At 40.5% G+C, this 21,337-nt stretch overlaps 1 protein-coding gene across 11 annotated transcripts in view; it reads left to right on the top strand.

Moving 5' to 3' along the window:
- The window catches only part of HDAC9 (histone deacetylase 9), a 579,622-nt gene that overhangs the window by 268,501 nt on the left and 289,784 nt on the right, over positions 1 to 21,337 (top strand). For 8 of the 11 annotated variants that reach the window (XM_040964718.1, XM_040964720.1, XM_040964719.1 and 5 more), the window contains 3 exons: positions 5,653 to 5,784; positions 10,991 to 11,106; positions 20,612 to 20,734. In XM_040964718.1, coding sequence (XP_040820652.1) covers positions 5,653 to 5,784; positions 10,991 to 11,106; positions 20,612 to 20,734 — 371 coding nt within the window. The remainder of the gene's footprint in view (positions 1 to 5,652; positions 5,785 to 10,990; positions 11,107 to 20,611; positions 20,735 to 21,337) is intronic. The other 3 variants (XM_040964721.1, XM_040964725.1, XM_040964730.1) reach the window with 1 other exon arrangement.

Here is a 21,337-nt window from a genome sequence, read left to right as displayed (position 1 = left end):
AAAGGTGCTTTGAGCAGCTCACCCACCATATAAATTTCTGCTGTGTCAGCCTTAGCGAGAAAAGTAAGGAGCAGATGGCACCTAAGCAAGGCTCATCTTCCTGAAGGACTTAAGGAACAGGGTGGGTCTGGTTTTAAGGTTCAGTTCCAAGTGACCGAGCACTGGAATATGGAGCTCCTAACAGAGACCCTGTGAGTGACAGAAAGCAGGAGAAACCCGAAAGAGTGTGGAGAATTCAACAAGTCACCCCATGGGTCAGGGAGCAATAGGCAAATGAGGTTGGTGATGAAGGCTTAACTTTTACCTGTCAACGGAAAGCTCAACAGGCACTGCAGGAGGAATTCTTCCAAGTATTCACTAGAGTAAAGAAGCATTTATTAATCTAGTGCTGCCAGGAAGGGTTGGCGTTGACATTCTGGTCTGGTGAACCCATGCTTCTACAAAAGGTGACTTGTCTGTATGTTTCCATACATGTACAACAGGGACATCCCATAGGCACACCAACGTTTTAGCTGGATGACAACTCTAAGCCTTCCTGTGGCTCCGAATCCTAACTTGAAAATCTCTGCATCGCTTTTCAACATTAATATTCTTTCCCCAGTTTTTGTGCTTCTTGTTGTTGTTTTCATCCTCTATTACCCTGTTTAGTCTACATCAGGGAAATCATGTGAGAATAGAGCTTTGAAATACTTTTAGCTCGTGAAGTAGTTTCCAAATGTGTTCTATTTTCTTTTGTTCCATATTATTTTGAGTAAAAAGATTAAAAAAGTTTTTGATCTGTCCTGTTTATCTTAATATGGGTATTTTTCATTTCAATGATGACAGTCAATTTTTATGCAGAGTTTTCATCTCAGCAGACAAATGCATTCAGATGGGTGCACACATTGAAAAGCTCACCTTCTGTTTCTGTGATTAATTGAGATGTAGAGAGTGATGGGTGTGGAGTAAAAATAGAAAGGCAATTAGTGCAACTAGGCATGAAATACATTCACATACAAGCAGCAATTCTCCCCAGCTAGTGGTGTTTTTCTAGGCTCTGAGGATTCGCATCCCATTAGCAAGTCACTGGCATGGAAATCTTCAGCCTTTGGGGAGATCAGAGCATTAAAAATGGAATTAACTTTAACTGCAAACTGAGCCAACAACACGAGGTCATTAGTTCTACTGTATGGATACGTATCATGCTGGGCTTTGGTGTTTGGCTTCTGAAGTTAGCGGTGAATTTATAGAGCATTACAAAGACTGAATGTGATGGGAACTTATCCTCCCATCCCTAACTCTCATGATACTCATTTCTCATATTAATTACGCTAAACAAGCATTGAAGTATAAACACAAGCTTTTACTAGATCCATAGGAAAGGGGCCTTTCCTCAGAGAAGATACACGTTGTGTGTTTTATAAAGATAAAGAGATACTGTGCCAGGATCCCTGAGTTTTTAAGAACCTATGTCCTTAGCTGAGGAAGCTAAGATCACAATGCCTCCAGTGTTATCTTTCCTGAAACTGAAAATTTTGTTTTTATGGATATCTCCAAAACAGCCAATAATCAGAAAGTTTTTAGGAATTTTAGTGGTCAATAATTTTCAGGTACAAAATTAATGGAAGTGTCTAATGTGTTCCAATTGCATAATGCATTGTCTAATTTCAGATAATCTCCCTACTTTCCTATTTTTCCTTCCTCTCTCATAGCCTCTTTGAGACTGATGGGTTTTATTTCTAATGATTCCAAAGTAGCATAGTTATGAATAGCTTCTGTTTACTTTTGCTTACTCATGGGTTTCTCACGCTTGTTACTATTAACATGTAGATTAAGAACATTCCTTGTTGAGAAGGTGGTCCTGTGCATTGAAAGATGTTTGGTAACATCTCTTGCCTCCACTCATTCGATGTCCGTAACAGCTAACTATGCTGACTGCTAAAAATGGCTCCAGATATCGCCACCATGTCTCCTGGGTCCAACCTCTTCATGGTTGAGAACTGATGACACAGTTTTGTTTGATTCTAAAAGAACTGCAAGGGAAGTTGGACCATAATCACTCAGGGTTCTGGTCGGCGGCATTCCTAAGTTGCCAGAATCGTGGGCTTATACGAAAGAATTATGCTTAAAGAAACTACTTAGGCAGGCAGTAACACCAAGAAAAAAGCAACAGTGCACAGCCATTCCCGCTCCCTAGAAGAGGGTGTTCTTGGGTTAGAGGAGCCAGAGCAAGGGACCGAAGACAGGAGACATTGCCATGATGCAGCTCTGTTTGCCCAAAAGTGAGACAGCTCGAAGTGTGGAGCATTTAGATGCACACTTGCTTGATGGCAAGCACTACAGGGTGTTGTGTCAGTTGATTGGCATGAATGAACTGATGGTCAGCTTACTGCCAGGGGTTAAAGGTCACTAACTTTAGGAGGTGGTAGGTCTAAGTCTAGAACCCATTTCTCATTCCTGACCTATTCTTTGTTTTCCTGTGTTGACCAACCCAGAAGATTTAAGAGTTGTCTATCCAACCCATTCTGCGATAGACAAACACAGGAGTGAAAATCTTTTTTTCTGAATAGCTTGTGAAATTTTAGGATTTCGGGCAGCGTATTTCAATGGCATATGCTGTTTTTCCAAGCTGCCGGCATATTTCCATCTTGAATGCAGATCCTCAGCCCATAGCTAGGACTGTATGTCAAGAGTGGGCAGGGAAAAGAGGATCAGGAGAGATGAGTCCCCATCCTAGCAGACCATTCCTGGCTGTGAAAGCATCAGCAATAATACCAGCAGCAGCAGCACAAGCACTGCAAACTTTTCCTTCTTTCATGTTGACCCAAAACATCTCAGTACTTCTTTGGGCTGTAATAGGATAACTGCAACTTGTGGTATTGAGGCACTGGCAGACCTTTGGTTTTACAATAAAGAACTAACTTTCTTTTTTTTTTTTTTATTGTTGCTTACATTGTATTATGTAGTACAGTTTTATAGGCGCTGGGGATTCCCCCCACCCCTCCCATACCCCTCCCCCCATGGTGGATTCCTCCACCTTGTTGCATAACCATAGTTCAAGTTCAGTTGAGATTCATTGCTTGCAAACACATGCCTAGCATAAAGTTCAGCGTCTTATTGTCCAGATAAGTTCAGTGGCCTCTTGGGGAGACCTTCTATGGTCTGAAGATAGGTCTAACAGAGTAAAGATCCGGTCAGTTAAAAGCCCCAACAAGGCCTCAGTATCAATATACAACATTATGGAATTAATTGACATAGTATTGGGTAAACAATATGTTAAAAATAATGCAAGTTCCATTCTTCGAAACATCTGGGTTGAGACAGTATCAATGACAGGTTCAAAAAATAACAAACAACCATAAGCCTTTCATCACCAAGTTGTGGTGCCTCAGAGAATCAGCTCCATGTCCTCTCATTGAAAATACACTGCTCATTCTACTACATCCACTGCTATTTTGGGGGGAAAGTTATTTATGTATTTGAAAGGCAGAAAGACGGAGAGGGTGGAAGATGTGCTGTTGGTTCTCATCTGCTGGTTGACACCTTAAATGTTTGCAGCAGCCAGGGATGGGCCAGACCAAAACTAGAAGCTGGAAAGTCAATCTAAGATCCATCAAGGTTCACAGGCACTCAGTTGCCTGAGGTGTGACTGCTATGTCAGGGTCTGCCCTCAAAGGAAGCTGGTGTCCGGGGCTGGAGCAGGAGCCTCATGCTCTCTCTGGGCCTGTGGCATTTACTCCCTCAGGCAGGACTTCATGGCAAGACCTGTCTCCCATCTAACTCTACATCTGGGAAAGGTACAGAAGATGCAAATATACCTTGCACCTTGAGAGTCCTAATGCCTTTTTTTGATTTAGATTATTAGATGAATGTTTTTATTACTTACAACATTCAGGGACACGACTGAATTTGTAATGGAATCTTGAAGTAAATATAGATAGGGAATCATTAATGCAATCTCCTTTTGTCCCTTTACTACTGAGTAATTTTGGTGCTATTGAGAGCCAGGTTTCTCCAATAAGGCAAATTGGATGCATACCTGGAAGGTTTGCCAAGTACCTTGGGATTTTACCAAACTGCCCACCCCTTCTTTGCTGCAAGGCAAGAGGCCGAGCAAGGCCTACATTTCAAGTCTCTCATCATTTTGAAGTTTCTCCTCTCATCTTTGATGTGTCTTTAAGCACTGGATTTTTGAAAAACTTTTTTTTCTGTATGTTGAAGAATAGAATTAGACACATAACACAAAGAAATAATTGGTGATTTTTTAGTTTTTGTATTTGAACTTAATCTTTGTCTTAAGCTCCAGTTTCACCTAATCATTCTAAGGGACACATGTACTGATGTTGAAGTCTGAAACCAAAAAGGAAATATCTTGAGTTCCCCTTTTTGATAACGTTTGTACTCCAACAAAAAATTCAGATCCCTTGAACGAAACCATCCCTGCTGGTCAAAAGATCTCGCTAGCATTCTGCCTGTGTGGATATCCCCTAGTGCTTTTGGAGCCATGATTTCATAGTCTTTATTGTAAGAATATATAAAGAAAGATGGAGCAGTGCTATTTTCAGTACTTGGACAGGTCTGAGTCAGATCACCTGGGGACAAATGCTGGCTTGATCCGTTTTTAGTTCTGTAGCCTTGGGCAAGTCACTTTCTCTTCTGTATTTAGTGTCCTCACCAACACAAGACAATTTTAAATAGTGTCCATGCCACATAGATGTTTTCATACTTACACAAAATAATAATGACAAAATTCTTAGACCATCCCCGGAAGGCACAAGACATTATAGAAATGTTAGTTGTTGTCAGAAATATGCCTTATTCTGTCCTTATCATCATCATCACTATCATAACTGTTATTCTGTTTTACAGAACCCAATGTAGTTTTTCTCTTCCCACAAATTGTGATTATTTGAGAACTTAATACATAATGATGGAGCCTCGCTATTTAACATAATGTAAACCAAGACACAGTAGCATCAGCATGACTAATTTGCCTTTATGTTTTGGACCACATGCCTTAATTCAGGCTCTCTGTTCTAGAACCTCGCTGCCCTTGCTTTCTGGCTGACAGTGTGTGAAATGTCCAGAAAAGGTTTTCACAGTGAATCTGTGTGCTTGGTGTGATTACGCTGTGTTTTCCCAGGGTCTTAGGTTAGACTCTACTGAGCAGGAAGGATCCCAGGAGTCCGAATTAGACATAAATTATATGCTACTAGGTATCTTCACATTACCAGACGTCAGGTCAGGGACTCTTACAGCCACACTAAGTTACTGCTTTGCTGGTTATTGAGTTTCTCCCTGGAGAGAATTATGAGAACTGACAGTGAACTGTAATAAATCTTACTCTGACCCAGAGGTAATTACCGATCACACTTCCCGCTAACAATCCCAGTTCTGATAGAGAAGATGAATTGAAAGTTGATTTTTGTTCCTTTTTCACATTTCATATTTAGGGAAGTAGAAACATCATTTCACGCATTTCATAAAAAGAATTACTCTATTTGTGTGTCTCATGAATTTAGTCTATGCCTTATGTACATGTTTGAATTTTGAATTTAAGGGTAAGAAGAAACAAGAAAAGGGTGCAACTTTTTTTTTTTTTTTTAGTGAACACAGGAGCAGCTGGCTCTCTATTTTTTAATTTTTATCTATTTTCTTTGTCTCGCTCCCCAGCCTCTGAGCCCAACTTGAAGGTGCGGTCCAGGTTAAAACAGAAAGTGGCAGAGAGGAGAAGCAGCCCCTTACTCAGGCGGAAGGATGGAAATGTTGTCACTTCATTCAAGAAGCGAATGTTTGAGGTGACAGGTAATTGAGGACTGGGCAGTTCTAACGCTGACAAATGTGGGTCGTAGGGATGGAAAAACAAAACTAGTTCAGAGTTAACATACGTGTGGGCATAAAAATGGATTTTCAGGAGGACGATATCTTGAAAGGAAATCATATTAAAACACACAAATAGTTCATTATACCTGGCTGTGCCTCCACCTACCGGGGTTAAACAGGAAAGGAAAGAAAAATCAAAGTTCCATGTCACTCAAGGCTAAGGAACACCAACACTGCCCGTACCCTCAGGAACTGGCAGTCCGTCCTGGGTTTGCCAGCCAGTATAACTGTGAATGAAATTTGATCAGAAATGAGCAGGGGCAGGTCGGAGAAGAGCACTTCTCACACTCAAACACAAATGTACAAAATACATTGGGGAAAATTAAACTACATGCACCAGCAAAACCTTGACTTTTCAACAAATTTGCAGGACTCATAAATGACTGTGTGTGTTTACTAGTGAGCTGGGACTTACAGCAGGAGGGGGAATAGATTGCTTTGTATGAAGGGGAAGAAACTGTCATTTGCACTAGTCTCAAATGGTCGAGTTCTTTTTTTTTTTTAGCTGCCTGGTTAGTAGTGGGGTGAACAGGTTAGGAAATTCAACCTGATGTCTTACAACACCCCTCAGTCCCAGTTGAGCCTGGTTTGAAATTAGAGCAGACCTAATGATAGACAAACCAAAAAGACCAGCCAACATGGTAGACCACTGTTTATTGAAGACCTCTTTAAGGCCATGTCAGGCACCTGATCATTCCCTTGGGCTACATGAAGAGATGAAAATTTGCAACCGTGTTTCTCTCTTCTCAAAGACAATTTCCTTATACTGGTGTCACTAGTTGATCTTTAGTGCTCTATGCTTGTATATTATCCTTTGTAGTTTCTTTTCAAAAAAATTGCTTTCTCTGTTTTGGTCATCACAATTCCTGGTGAAGAAAGGAGATAAAGAGAAGGCTTTGGAAGTGGAGATGGACATTTTGTGCATGATTTAGTGGGAAATGCATAATTTCCTATGCCATCTTATAGGCTGATAGGGTCATATAAACATATTAGTATAATATGTGATTTTTTTTCCTTGAGGATTAAGAAATATTAAAGAAAATAAAGGTCTTTCATTAGAGTGTATCTGTTTTTCAATGACAGTGATATCACTAATTTGATCCATTGAATTCTGAGTCGTAGACTTTTTTTTTCAAGAAATGTTTTGTGAAAGAAAGTAAAGATCTCATTTTCCCAAGAGGTTCTTCAAAGGAAATAGAGGGCTTGGAAGGACTCTGTCTTGAAAAATGTGAGATAATTAAATGTATTAATTATCTTGTGTAAATAGGATAGGTTTTCTTTCCTCAAAGTGGAAAAAGTAGGCTCCCTTTAACTGCAGCTTGAAGAATACCGTGTAGATATCAGTAACATTTTACTACTTGATAATCTTAAATCAAGGGTCATATTTATTTATATTGATGAGTGTTTTATTTTCCTGTCTCTCTTTTTGGTCATGGTTTTTACAAGTCTTTCTTTAAATATTTACCGAACTGCAGTGGGATGCAACCCATTTGCGATCTGTTGTCATTTGTAAGGATCTTGATTTGCTCAAGTTTTGCTTGCATTTCTTTCCATTTAAAATACGCTTGCCTTAATGTTGTGAGATATGGACTCCCAAGTTTTGTCTTAGGAAATGATGTGTATGCATATGGAGATTTATGGTTCATCAGATATTGATTTCTGGGCCGTGGGCTGGGACTGTCAGCTGCCTTGGTGGATAGTGGTTGGATCCGGTGTGCTGCAGTCATTTCTCAGTGCCTTCCTAGACCCTGAACCACCTGCACTCAGTTGTCTTCACCTGTGCTTTCTCTTCTTTCTGCCAACTTTCATTTCCCCTGGATGAGCTCTTTGCAGATCATTACACTAAGGATGCCTTTCTGGATTTATAGCATGTAGCTAGAGACTCTCAAGTGTCAAAGCAGTTATGTGGCTTTGCTGTTACCCTCCTCCCTGCCTTTTCTCTGTTTTGCATTTCATAAGTTCAAGTGTACACTCTTTTTCAACCCAGGCCATCCGCTCTTACCAATGGTTGCCTTGGGAACAGTTTGCCACCTACCTCTTTTTCAAAGTCAAATATTTCCTGCCCCTTTCTCCTCTGAAAACCTGACATTGACCCATGTCTGTGCCTGTGAAGTCTTCTTCCTACCCTCCCCTTCTCCATTGCCCTCATTTCATGAACTACTTTTTATCAAACCACAGTTCCATGATCATTTCTCCTCTGAGCATCTCACTGTTCCATGAAGACCCTTACTGTCTCCTTCCAGATCCTGTCCAGCCTGACACCTCCTGGTTCTGTCACAGTGGCTTCTGCCTTGAATCTTGTGTGATATTGTGGTGACTCCTACTTCAGTATGAATATGACATAAAGTAATATAATGTAAAATGGGTAAGACAGAATGCTTGAGAAAATGTTTTTTTTTTTAAGTGTGGAAATGGAAATGATATGGAAATGAGACATTAACAAGAAATCGGTACTAAATCATACTGAAAAAAACAAGAATTAGAAATATGGATAAAGAGATTCTAGAAGAACAGAAGAGAGATGTGTTTTCTTTGTTGAAGAGAGGCACAAAATATTAAAAAAACAAAGCAGTTAAAAGTAAGCATTGAATGAACAAGTAAGTGACACGGGCAAGAAAGGTGGACAGAAAGGCAGTAGAGACTTGTTTCAACCCCACAGGGAGTAAGTGCTGCAGTCAGAGTCCTATGGCAGTCTCACCTTTTCTATGGTGTCGCTACACAGCTGAGTAGAGAAATCTTTCTTGAACAAATTATGGATGTTGTAAAAGAAGGGGAAGAAAAGACTATTGAAAGTGGAAGTTCCTGTATCCAGGAGTCAGAGCCTTGGTGAGGCAGGTGTTGAGGCTACAAGTGGCATTGTATCTGCAGCGAGGTAGGAAAAAAAAGGAGGGGAGAAAGCATGATTGTTACTGGTGAGAGTCAGTGAGTTGAGGGTGAGTGTCAAAAAGGCAATGGGAGGAAATGATGCTGGCTTCATTGTGGAGCAGAGGGACAAGCCAAAGTGGCCAACTCTGTGGAGGAATTGTGGAAGAGCATCTGGAGATACTAGGTCTGTGAGCGACTAATGGGTGTGTCAACTGAAGTGATTGTAGTCAAAGATGAGAGAGAACGTCAGAACAAAGGTAAGGGTGGACTTTATGCTGCAGCGGTTAAACTGCCACTGGGGATGCCCATAGCCCATCTTGGAGTCCTGGTTCAAGTTCTGGCTACTCCACCCTTCTAATCAAGCTTCACTAGTTCACCTGAGTAGGCAGCAGATGATATGGCCAAAGTACTTGGGTTCCTGCTATTCATGTGTGAGACCTGGATAGAATTCCTGGCACCTGATGTCTGCCTGGCCCAGCCCTGGTAGTTGTGAACCAATAGATAGAAAATTTTTCTCTTTCTCTTTCTCTTCGCTCTCCCTCCTGATCTCTGTCACTCTGCCATTCAAATAAATTTTTAAAATATTTTTTTAAAAAAATTGGAATGTTTGTTAACTTATTAAAGTGAGAGTGAACAAAATACCAAGGATGATGACAAAAAAGAGAAATCAGCAGGAAACTGGTATTATTAGAAGGTGTTGTGTTTGGCACATGAGTGAGGGGAGATTAACAGTGTTCAACTGTTCAGAGGAACTTTGAGACTGATGAGTGCTAAAAACAAAAATTTAATTTTAAGAGAATATCTTTCCTAAAAGTGACATTTGAATTCAGAATACTGCGTGACTTTGACAAAGGGAAGAAAATGGTCCAAGGAGACACACTTAGGGAACTGTTGTATGTAGCAGCTGGCAAAAGGAGGAAATGTGAGAGATGTGGCGGTTAGTGTCAAAGGGATCGTTTTGCCAAAAATCTTTGGGTTGGGTGGCTTCTAAGAGTAGAGTTTTGGGTGACAGACAGCGAGTGAGCCTTTCTTTGAGGGCTTGAAGGGCTCAATAGGTGCTGGGAGGGATACTGCTTCTCAGGAAATGCTACCACAGTGTCAGGCTCCAGAGGCAATGCCTTCTTCAAGAAGAGAGGGCCTGAAGAGTCCAGGCAGCCAATGAGAGGACGTCCTGAAATAGTGTGCAGGATGGGGTAGAGGGAGGAGTAACTGTGCGCTCAATGCAACAGGACACAACAAGCAATGCAGTGTCTTTGAAATGAGGAAGAAGAGGGAGAATGAAACAATGCTGGCAGAAATTCTAGCAGAAGCCTTTGATTCTTGAAAACTCTGAAGCCAGATAGTTTCTGCAGAGTTAGTCTAACAAGATGTACAAATGAGGCAACTAGGAAAAATTTGAAATAACTGAGCAAGAGGCGGTTGGAATTAGAATTCCATTACTAAATGCCATACTAAATGTCTTCTCCAGCTATATTTTTATGAATTAGAAATTTGGATATTTAATTTGGTTACTTCATCAGTATCTTCATTTCTTTATAAGCTGAAGTGTATAAACCATGTAGGTTTTATATGTGAAGAGAAAATATGTGAATTAAGTAACCAGCATCATGCCCATCTAATTTTTGTTCAAAGGAAATTTCTTCTTGTGTTAGAGCATAAATGTTATATAGCACATATGCTGTTTCTCACTGATGGAAAAAATATTGAGTAATATCAAGATCAGATGACATTGTACAAGACTGTACATCAATGCTGAGATTTTACATTCAATTTACTTTGTACAACTATGGTGGCCAAAAACTATGCTCTTAGTATATCCAATAAAAAGCAGTTTATAGAGCAGCATTTAAGCAGTGTTTTTTTTCAGATACAACAGGAGTAATGCTGTAGACCTCATGTGTGGGTGACATGTTTTTAATGCAGGTACAGGTTTATTGTTTCTGTCAGTGGTTACAATAGAACAAGAACAGGTGAGAAAAGATTCCTTTCTTTGATTGATTCCTCATCCAAAGCTCCCAGGACCCTCATAACCTTGTGGCTTTACTTCACTAAAAACCAATTGATAATGTCTTGTCGATTCTGCCATGGAAGCAAAGTGGGCACAAGTTATAGGAAAATTCAGACATGAGCAAAATATTTTTTTAGCTCATCATTCATATGCGGCAACAAAAAAAAATGTCGGTGTTGCGTGTGACTTTGCAGTAACTGAAGTTCATCTGGGTATGTTTTTCACAAACATTTTATATTTCACAATATTTTTCAGAATCTTCCATCAGTAGCAGCTCTCCCGGATCCGGTCCCAGTTCGCCAAACAATGGGCCAACTGGAACTGTTACTGAAAATGAGACATCAGCTCTGCCACCGACTACTCATGCTGAGGTAGGGCCCTTCTCATTTGGATTCTTCTAGGAGCTAAATTGGGTGTCTTGAGTTTTTGCTACCTAACGTATATTTCTGAATTGAAATGCGGCATCCAAGTGGTATTTCTGAATTTAAAAAATATTTAGTCCTACACATTATAGCTGTATGCAAAAATAACTGGTATTTACCAACTAATGTACATGCTATCCACTTCAAAGTGAAATAACTGATGATAAATAAATTGTTCATGTAGAATATGTATTTATTTCATAGGATTAAGTGAATTCAGTCTTGTGTTAAGGTCACCAGAGAAGTTTGCATAGCAGTCTGGGTTGGAACATATGGAAATACAATCCTTGAAGATGTTCTTGGTAATCCTGGGAGAATATTGCCCAAAAGTTGTGGAACTTACTGGCCACTCTGCTGGATATTCTAAAAGGAATAGAGCCACTGCTAAGGGGAACAACTTATGAGCACTTGACAGAACAACTGAGGCAGGCAAATTTGATCCATGTTCCCTGAGGAGTAATAACCAAGTATGGTAAAAGAAGGACTTAGAGCCCTCCCTGAGCAAACCTTTGTGGAAAATCTGTCAAGTGACAGCCATTTTGCCTGGCAAGGGGGCTCTAAAGACTGTTACAGTTAGAGGAAATTAATGTACCACATGATGTCTTGTAACCAAGAATAACAGACCAAGAAGATGAGAAGTGGGGAACTCTGTGTTGTTTCTGGGTTAGGATAAGCAAAGCAGCACTCTGCACAGAGATGCTCGTGAAATCAGCTATTTTGACACCAGTGTCGATTGATTGTCTTACCTCTTCTTTTCTGTCACATTAATAGCTGCTGCACTATGCTTTGCCCTACACTGGGGCAGGTGACGTGGTCACTGCTCTTGTACAACTCATGTCCCCAGCTTCTTCCTTTATGTTTGATGGAGTTGCAGATGTTTGTTCCCTGCTCTGATTCTAGGGTTTCCTCTGTAGCTTTCCTGCCATGCAAGTAGCCTCCCCTGGAACATTCTTGCCTACAGGGGTTCCCTTGGCTGTCCCCTGTGGATGCCCAGTTTACTCTCAATAGTGATCTTGGCCCACCAAAATATTTCTTCTATGCATGGTGTCAAAATACCTGTTGCTTTGAGAGAAACTGAGAGGAAGAGATCAGAAGGGGGGGGGGAGAGAGAGAGAGAGAGAGAGAGAGAGAGAGAGAGAGAGACCTATACCCACACATTCACTCTCCAAATAGCTGAAAGAGCCAGGGCTCAGTGAGGCTGAAGCCAAGAACAAGTAACTCCCAACTGAGTCTTCCATCAGTGACCTGGGCTGTCATCTGCTAGTTTCCCTGGTGTATAAACAAGGAGCTGGATCAGAAGCAGAGAAGGCAAAACTTGGTCCCTTATGCTAAGATGGGATGTTTGCATCTTATATAACAGTTTCACTGGCTGCGACGCAGCGTCAGCCCATAAATGGCCGTTTCATTGTGCTGCTGGGTTGCATTTGATAGGACTTTTGTACCTAAATTCATCAGGATTATTGACCTCAAGTTTTCATTTCTTCTTGTTTCTAAATCAAGAAATTGGAAACTTAATCTTCTGTTGTGGGACATCACTTAAGAATTGATACTAACTCTGAATGTTCCGTTGAATTCAGCACTGGAGCTGGGCTCATTGTTGGGAGACTTTTCGCACTGATTTCAGTCTTTCTGCTTGTTATTGATCTATAAGTTTGCTATTTGTTCGCAATTCAGTTTTGCTAAGGTGACCTAGAATTTGTCCATACCTTCCCGATTGTCCATTCTCTTGCTGTACAAATGATCATTATCCCAACATTTTGCATTGATGTCACATCAATTGTACAACTTCCCTGATTTTTAAAAAATCTTTTCTCTTATTAGTGCAACCTTGACTTATTCAACTTTGTTTGTCTTTCAAGGTACCCACTCTTCACTGGTCTTTTTGTGTAAATCTTTAGCCTCCATTTCTTTTCTTTCTCTGGGTTTTATGTTTTCCATTTTCTTCTTCTAGTTTTGATTTGAATTGTTCTAAATCATTAAAGTTGTAGTGATAATTTCATTTTTTAAAAAATTTGAAAGTCTCTCCTTTTTTATGTAAACTTCCTCTCTTAAGGCTGTTTTTGCTGTGTCCTACAGATTTTATTGTGTCCTGTTTCTATTTTCATTCAATGTAAGAAGTGTTTAAGTTTCCATCCTAAATTCTTGATCCACTGGTATGTTTGAAATAGAAGTCATATCAAGTACCTTTTCTGACCATAAGGCAAAGCTAGGATTCAGTGATGAGAACAAACTTTGGAAACTACAGAAACACATAGGAAATAAGCAGATGACTGGCAAGCATCCAATTGGTTAAATAAGAGTATATTTTTCAAAGACAAAAACACTGAGAGTAACAGAACTAAAACAATGTTACGTTTTCAGGAGGGAAGAAGGGGTGAAATACTATTCAATTCTCATTAATGGAGACAAAATATTATTAAATTATAAATGTATACACATACTGATGGGTCTGTCATATTTAATGCAACGTGAAGAACAACTAATGACATCCTGGTGAGATTAGAAATAAATGGAACATGTCATAGTTGCTCTTTACCACAAGGCTTTTGTGACCTGTCCTATTAAATGAAATGGAATGGAGTGTCCCAGATTGTGTGGCTCTGCTTTTAAATTTTCTAAAACCATGTATTTGTGTGTATGTATGTGTAAAATTTAAGGGGTTTGCTTATACTACCTTAACCTTATTTGTATTTCTAAAATTATTACTGGCACAAAAGATCTGTTTAGATACCCTAGCTGGTGAGCTAACTGTAGAGCCTATTTCTCTCCCTACAAAGCTTTCCTTCCACCCCCACTATTTGAAAAAGAAAAACAAAACAAAACAGAAGGAAATGTGATTTAATGGAGTTTAAAAGGGTAGAGGTATTTCTTCAGGTCAGTGACAGGACATTCACCTCCAAAGCTGGAAAGGCGAGTTCAAAAGCAGGCAGCGACATAGCCCATAATGAATTAATTGTGTGCCTGAACCATGATCCACAAGGCCAGGTGGACAGACCTTTCTGCACTCATGGGCAGCCTCTCTGTGGCCCGGAACAAAAAATGCAACCCTGATGGCTACCATGTGGTTTTCTGCCGCCTTGCATTTGCACAGCCCGGTAGCGTAATTCATGCTGGGTAGCTGAAGGGACAGCAGAATTCGGCCCACAAGTGAAAGCAAATGAATATCCTGGGTTTGTCGCGCTGTGTGCTTCTTCTCCCTAAACCGGAGAAAAGAGTGGAAAAGTATTCTCAGTCATACTTGATTAAATCACATTTAGAATTCAGAATGATTTTTACAGATGCCTTTTAAGATTAATAATAGTGTTGGTGAGACAAATCTTTGGGGCTTAATAATCATTTGCATCATTATTCTCAAAAACTGAGCCATGTATTTCATCATTCTACTGCCTTCGCCTAAGGAACATGAGTGAGCTTCCATCATAAAGCAATACAATAATGAATTCGCTTCTTTTTTGTATGCCCAGTAAGTAGAAAAGCTGGTTGCCTAATTCAGAGTTCTTGTCAATGAATGCGATTCCATGCATCAAGATCGTAGGCTTTAGACAAAGCAAACTAAAACTGTGTCAGGTGACCATGATCAGCACATAAGAAGAAAATGTGTATCTTAGCATCCTATTGTCTGGACAACTTTAGAGAAAGGAGAGAAGTAGGAGGAGGACTGAATCCTAAGGCAGGGTGCTGGAAGCCGCCGTGTATATGGGTGCCCCCTCAGAAGACTCAGTGCAAACCGACCGCAAACCTCTCTGTGATGGCCAAGCTGCCAAACACTCCCTAACCCTCGGGCTCATAACTTAATAAAAGGTGGTGAGATGCACCACCACCAATTTGTTGTCAGGAATCCACATTTGGAAGGCAGGTGGTAAATGGTGAAATTTGAAACAAGTTTGTTCTGTGTTATGATCAATGCCGACTCCTGCTAGGGAAAAGGCATTAACTTGTTTGTCTCCAAGCCAGCAGCTCTCATGTGAGCATGAGTCTCCATCTGCTCTGACCACTGCTGTTCCACTTCTATTTCTTATACATGCTCCGTCCCAGAACTCAGAGTGCTTGAGCTCCTTGCTTTCCTCATTTGTAAACTTGGTTGGGGAGCCGAAACCTCAGGGGTTTCTATTTCCAACTCCAGTCAGAAACATCTTTACCTATCTAGTTACTTTATTGCTAATATCGTGAGTCTGTGGGTTCAGATATGTTTCCATGGATATTAGCTCCGTTACTTTAAAGTCAGTAAATTTATTTGATAGCTATTTCAACAGTGGCCAAGCTGCTGGTTTATTTCTAGTTGAACATTAGTGGCTGTCTTTACTCTGCCATTTCTAAAATAATTTTTTTTCCCCCCAGAAGATACAAATGATTTTCTAAAAGGATTCTAATAATAAGGTTAAGGACTCTACCGTCATCTGAAATGTCACTTGTTTTGCCATTGTCTCACATGACTCATCTGCCTTTTGTTTCATTATACTTGTTGTGACTTTTGCTGGAAATGTCATGCTCCCTTGTGCGTGGGTGCAGAGCTATGGTTTTCGATGGCAACAAGTAAAACATGTCCTTCCCCTCCACGTTAGAGAGGCGAGGTTGTTATGACAAAAGAATAATTTACTAGGAATTAAAATGAATCAAGATTGTAAAGCCAAAGGAATCCAATAAACTTAACGATAAATACAAGGTTTTGCAAAAAAAAAAAAAGGTTAAATGCACAGAAATATCTATTTTCTGCCCTAATAATCATTTTATATTAGTATATTGTAAATATCCAATAAATATGAAAGTTAGAGATTCTTACCAATTAAACAATTTTCCATTTATTTATATAAAGAATTAATTTTTACTAGCTTTCCAAAAGAGACAATAATTATGATATTGAGAAAGACTGTAAAACTCGTAGGCAAACATGAAATGGTTAAGAGACTTATTTTTTTTAATGGGACTGTCTTCTAACGGTCTAGATTTGGGGACGTGTGAGCTTTTTGTTGTTGTTGTTGTTAAAGATTTTTTTATTATTATTATTGGAAAGACAAATTTACAGAGAGGAGATACAGAAAGAAAGATCTTCAATTTGCTGGTTCACTCCCCAAGTGGCCACAAATGGCCAGGAACCAGGAGCTTCTTTCAGGCCCCCCATGAGGATGCAGGGTTCCAACATTTTGGGCCATTCTCTACTGCTTTCCAGGTCGCAAGCATGGGAAATGGAGCAACCGGGACATGAACCTAGGCTACCACGCCAGGCCCCTGACATGAGCTTTTATAGTCAAGGGTGATTCAGACTTAAGAGCATGTCTTCTTATGTCCCATTCAATTAGACATGAATATTCCTGATATGAAGCCAACTGAAGCCCAGGGAAGGGCCGTGGGAGCTGGTGTCCACAGCATGTCATTGCAGACCTCAGGATAATGTACTTGAGAACAAATCTCTGTTCATCCCTGTAGACCACTTCTCACAAAACTCCGTGTATCTGCCTTTGCCGTGAAATTCTGGCAAAGTAGTTGACGTGCTTAGTATGCCAGCAAGCGTCATCAGCTGATGCCTTTGTCGCCTCAAGAATGAGAAAGGCGTTTCTTGATCTCCCTGCGACCTTCTGTTTCTCCGGATTTCTTCATCCGCCACTTGCGTTTTCCTTACCTGCAAGAGCAGAGAGTACCTCTGCGTTTCCGTCTCCGTTGGCGCTTATACTCCATGCGCTTCCAGCTTTGTTCTGATGCACGATAGTGGTTGTATGAGTAATGATGCCCCCTTGTCTCCCTCATTCCGTTTCTTACTTTTCCACAAAGCATGTCTAGTCGTAAAAATGGTTAGTTTCCCAACCCCTTAAAACTCCATGGTGTGCTCTATTTTACCTACTCTATGTATTTATTGTGTATTGGTACTTGCTCTGCAGGTCTCTCCCCCACAAGGATCAGTTTGTGCCCTAGACGCCATGCCTGTGGCTTATTGACAAGTTTCCTTGAAATGACCATTCCAAGCACAAGGATCATTGGAATGTGTAGTATTACTACGTCGGTTTTTAGTGCTGAATCAGTCACTGACAATTCTGTACCCATCTACTGTCACACCAAGGTGTGGGGCGTGTCGATTTTCCAGGTCTTCATAACATTTGATGATGTCTATTTCTATAGTTTCTTCATTTTAAAAGAGATTCTGGGTCTTATTTCAAACTGGTAGCTTCTGAGTTTCAATAAATAATAGATGTATAATATACAATCTGCAATCTCTATTGATCTCAAGTGCAGATGTTATCTGTAAGAAATGTTTTTAATTGAAATGGTAATAAGCAACAAAAAGAAATAAAAATTGGAAGGACTTTACTAAAATATAACTAGGCCTCCCCTGAAACTAGCTCCACTCATACTGCTCTTCCTAACCGAATACTCTACCTCATGAAGTGCCAGTTACCTATGCGACTCCTGGTCTAAAATTGGTACCCTGTTCTGTGCACCTGAGCAGCCTGCATTTTGTGGGATTTGGGACATCTTTGTACACCCAGCACCTGACAGCATTAATCTAAACAGAGGAGTCACCAATTCATTGCTTCGTATAGGCTGAACAATAGCCACTCCTATGCCTAATGCTCTCATTTTAATCTAACTCTTTAATCAAAGTTTCTGGTTCTGAAAAGATTTCCGATTAAAACCATCTTGTGCATGTTGCCAGCTGTGAAATGTTGGCATCTTAGCAACATAGCACTGTTTTAAGTAAGGGCTGGATGACTTTCAAAACTCTTTCCTGGAAAAACCCTGGCTATGTCTTCAAGTCTGTGTGAGCTCAGCACACTGCTGAGGTGGCATGGTCTTCCAGCCTCTCAGAATACCACCTTCGCTGTCTCTGTGGAGTGATCCCCCACCAGCGGCTGGCTTGGCTGTGGTTAATGTCTGCACTTGACAGTGTACGGCCATGGTGCCAGGCTTGATTTAGTAGCATATGTAAGCCTGGTACGTATGGATTGCCCGTGTCAGTAAGCCAAGGTGAGGAAATATATCCTTAAGGAAGACAGTTCAGGAAAAGTTGGGTTTGAGGTCTGGAAAGTCTTTTTCTAGTGGTGAGCGTGGAAGTTGGCTTCCACTCAGTGCTGGTTCCCTGCTCGGTATAGAATCTCTGAAGGTCTGTTACATCCATTGGTCTCTGGGGAAAACCAGAGGCCTCTCTTGGACATGGGGGAGTGCAGAACTGGCCTGGCTGTTGAGGAACTGTCTCCATGATATGGACATCTAGGACACAGGCATGGCTCTCTTCCCAGAGCTGGTCAGCTGGTTCCCAGTTGTACTCCTCACTGCCTTCCCATAAACACCTGGGTCTGCATTTACCTCCTCTTCTTGACAGCTGTTTTATTCTCCCTTCTCCCCCGATTCTTGGGTTCCAATCCTCTAGTTATCATATATGCCAGCTGTGGCAGCAGCAGCACTGGCACGCATCCCGTGACCTCAATCACTTGTACAAGCTTCCTGGATCGCCTCCCTGGGCAACAGAATTGGGCAAAACACTGCTCATCTGCAACATACACATAGTGATAGCTTCACCGTGCCTGTGAGGAGTCAATAGACTTTCAGACAATTTCTGGCACAAGCTTTGGCACCCAGCACATGCAGAAAATCAGTGTGCCCTCACGGGAGATGAAGCTGACCACGTTTTCTCTGAAGCTGTAGGACTGTGCTGTAGCTCCAGTCCCCAACATTCACCACCATTGTTACGTGGAGAGAAAGCAGTCTTAATTCTCACTCCCTGCAAATCTGCTGCCCGTGATGAGAGGTGTCACAGAGATTCGCCAGGAAACAAAGAAACGTCTTGTGGGAGGTGTCTGGTTCTTCTTGGAGGTGTTCCCACCTTCCACCCCACATCCTAGTACTGTGCGAGGCAGATTCAACCTCGAATAGACATTATTGGAACAGCTTCTATTTCCTTATTTCTCTTCTGTGAATACAGAGAAGTCAATAGAATAGCCTTTCATTTTCAATGACTGTCGGTCACCACTAAGATCATTAAAATATTTTTCTTCATAAATTCCCTTGGATCTTATTCAGGCATACATGTGTATTCCAAACTCGAAATTTACACTAAAAATGTATTTGTATAATCACAGTAACGTCTGATGGATAGCTCCTGAAATAAAATTAGTCTCATAGCTTGTAATTTTGTGATCTTTTCCAACAAGCTTTGTGTTGTGGGGCTACTTGAATCTTGGGAAGGAGTGAGTGCATCTATAGCTAACATTGTGAATTTCCATGCACAATATTCTGATTATTTTTTTTTTTTTGAGGAAAAAATCCAAGTTAGCTTGTAATTCAAAGCTGCAGTGAGAGAACTCTCTATTTAGCCTTCAGCTCTTATTATGTTAAGGCTGGGACTCATCTGCAAACAAATGTATGATTGAGATGATGTTTTGCAATAACATCCTGTGTTTTGGTGGTGCATCACTCTTTGGTGACATTCTGAGGTTGCATTGTATGAGCACATGATATTTTTTTTTCCCAGTTAATTGATATCCCAGGTTTGTCCAGAGGAAAATCTACGGCTCCCCCAAACATGCTTGACAAGTTATTATATTTACTTTAGTCAAAACCCGTGTGTGCAATATCCCTCTTGGAGGTGGTCTATTATTGGAGTCCCATATGCTTTTTGTTTGGGAAGAAAGCAGTCACTGTGTCATTCTGTTACATGGAGTATTCTTTTTCAGGGATGTTGTTCCCTTGGGGACCATATCAGGCCAGAGTTCCTTGGTCTAATAAGACCTTTGTAACTCTTCGTTGTATAAAGGTTCTGGGAGGGAAGCAAGAGTTAAACAGAAAATGTAATTCAAGCAACCGTATTAGGCCACATGTGGGAAAACATGACTCTTAATATTGGATTAAAAAAAAGAGGTATTTGTTGTAAAAAAGACTATGATGCCAGAATGTTCGAGGTCTTTCAGCTGAAATGAAGGCGATTTTTGGTGCTGGGAACTCAAAACACTTACTTTAGTTTCTGAATATGAGTGATCCAAAGACTGCTACATAAGGTATTCATAAAATTTTGCATTGAAAAAGAAGTGATTCCTGTGGAAGCCCAATATGCTGGCCTGTATGTTGTGTCACCTTCCTCATTAGCAAAATGGCATCCTGACTGAGATGGTTAATGACCAGCACAGCACTGAGTACATATGTTTTCCCATTTAGTAATACAGAAGAGGAATGTACACAGTCATCAGAATTACCAAATTCAATTATTGTACTGCACCAGTGGATGTAACTGGAACTTTTGAAGAAGAGTTTTGCAATGTGAACAAAAAAGTTTTTCAAACTTTCTAGCTGTGTCTGAGGGGAGAGAGATGCTTATTTCATCTTGACATGGCAACTGTTGGATATAAACAGTATAAAATAAGTGCTTGATATATTTGTTGTTTGGAATAATAAATCCTCTTTTTGAAGTACGAACATTTTACAATGTTTTTGGCATTTTGAGACTCTTCCTGAATTTTTTTTTTAACAGCAGATTGTTTCACAGCAACGCATCTTAATTCATGAAGATTCCATGAACCTGCTAAGTCTTTATACCTCTCCTTCTCTGCCCAACATCACCCTCGGGCTTCCGGCAGTGTCGTCCCAGCTCAATGTAAGTCAGTGGACAGCTTCAGCTTCAGCCACCGCTCTAACCCACTCTCTGTATCCAACGAGGAAGTCCCTGCTGGAAGACGCATGTTATACAACATTTGTGTGTGGATTTCCACTTTTTTTTCTTCTTTTGGTTTTTGCACCCAAATATATTTTGAAATTTCATTTTGTCCCAGATTGTTGAAGCTCCCTCAAATTCAGAGTTCGGAGTAAAACTTTGGCCCTATCAGTCTCTCTTTTACTATTTGCTACATGGTGTAAGGGTGTTTGGTTTAGACTGAAGTCCTAGATTCTGCTTGTTCACAAAGTACTGTATGAAAACCATAGCTAAGATTTTTTTTATAAAAAGGTTTGTAGCTTTTTTTTTCTTTGAAAAAATCCTTCATACAGATGAATAGTAGTGCCACCATCCTGTGCATTAAGATTCCAGTTCCCGTTTTCACAGAGGCAGCTGGATTTTGCAGAGGTTGAAAGCCCCCCAGCTCAGAGCTGATCTGGTGCAGACCTTCGGTCCAACCCATGCTGAGTGGTGTTGCTTCCAAGCAGTGGCACATGCTGATGCGAATCCTTTTGTGAATGAGTTTGTTTTGGGAATGTAAGTCAC

This window comes from Ochotona curzoniae, unplaced genomic scaffold (assembly GCF_017591425.1).
Source record: "Ochotona curzoniae isolate NIBS_2020 unplaced genomic scaffold, NIBS_Ocur_1.0 scaffold_3835, whole genome shotgun sequence".
Lineage (NCBI taxonomy): Eukaryota > Metazoa > Chordata > Mammalia > Lagomorpha > Ochotonidae > Ochotona > Ochotona curzoniae.
This window is presented reverse-complemented; position numbering and strand designations above follow the sequence as displayed.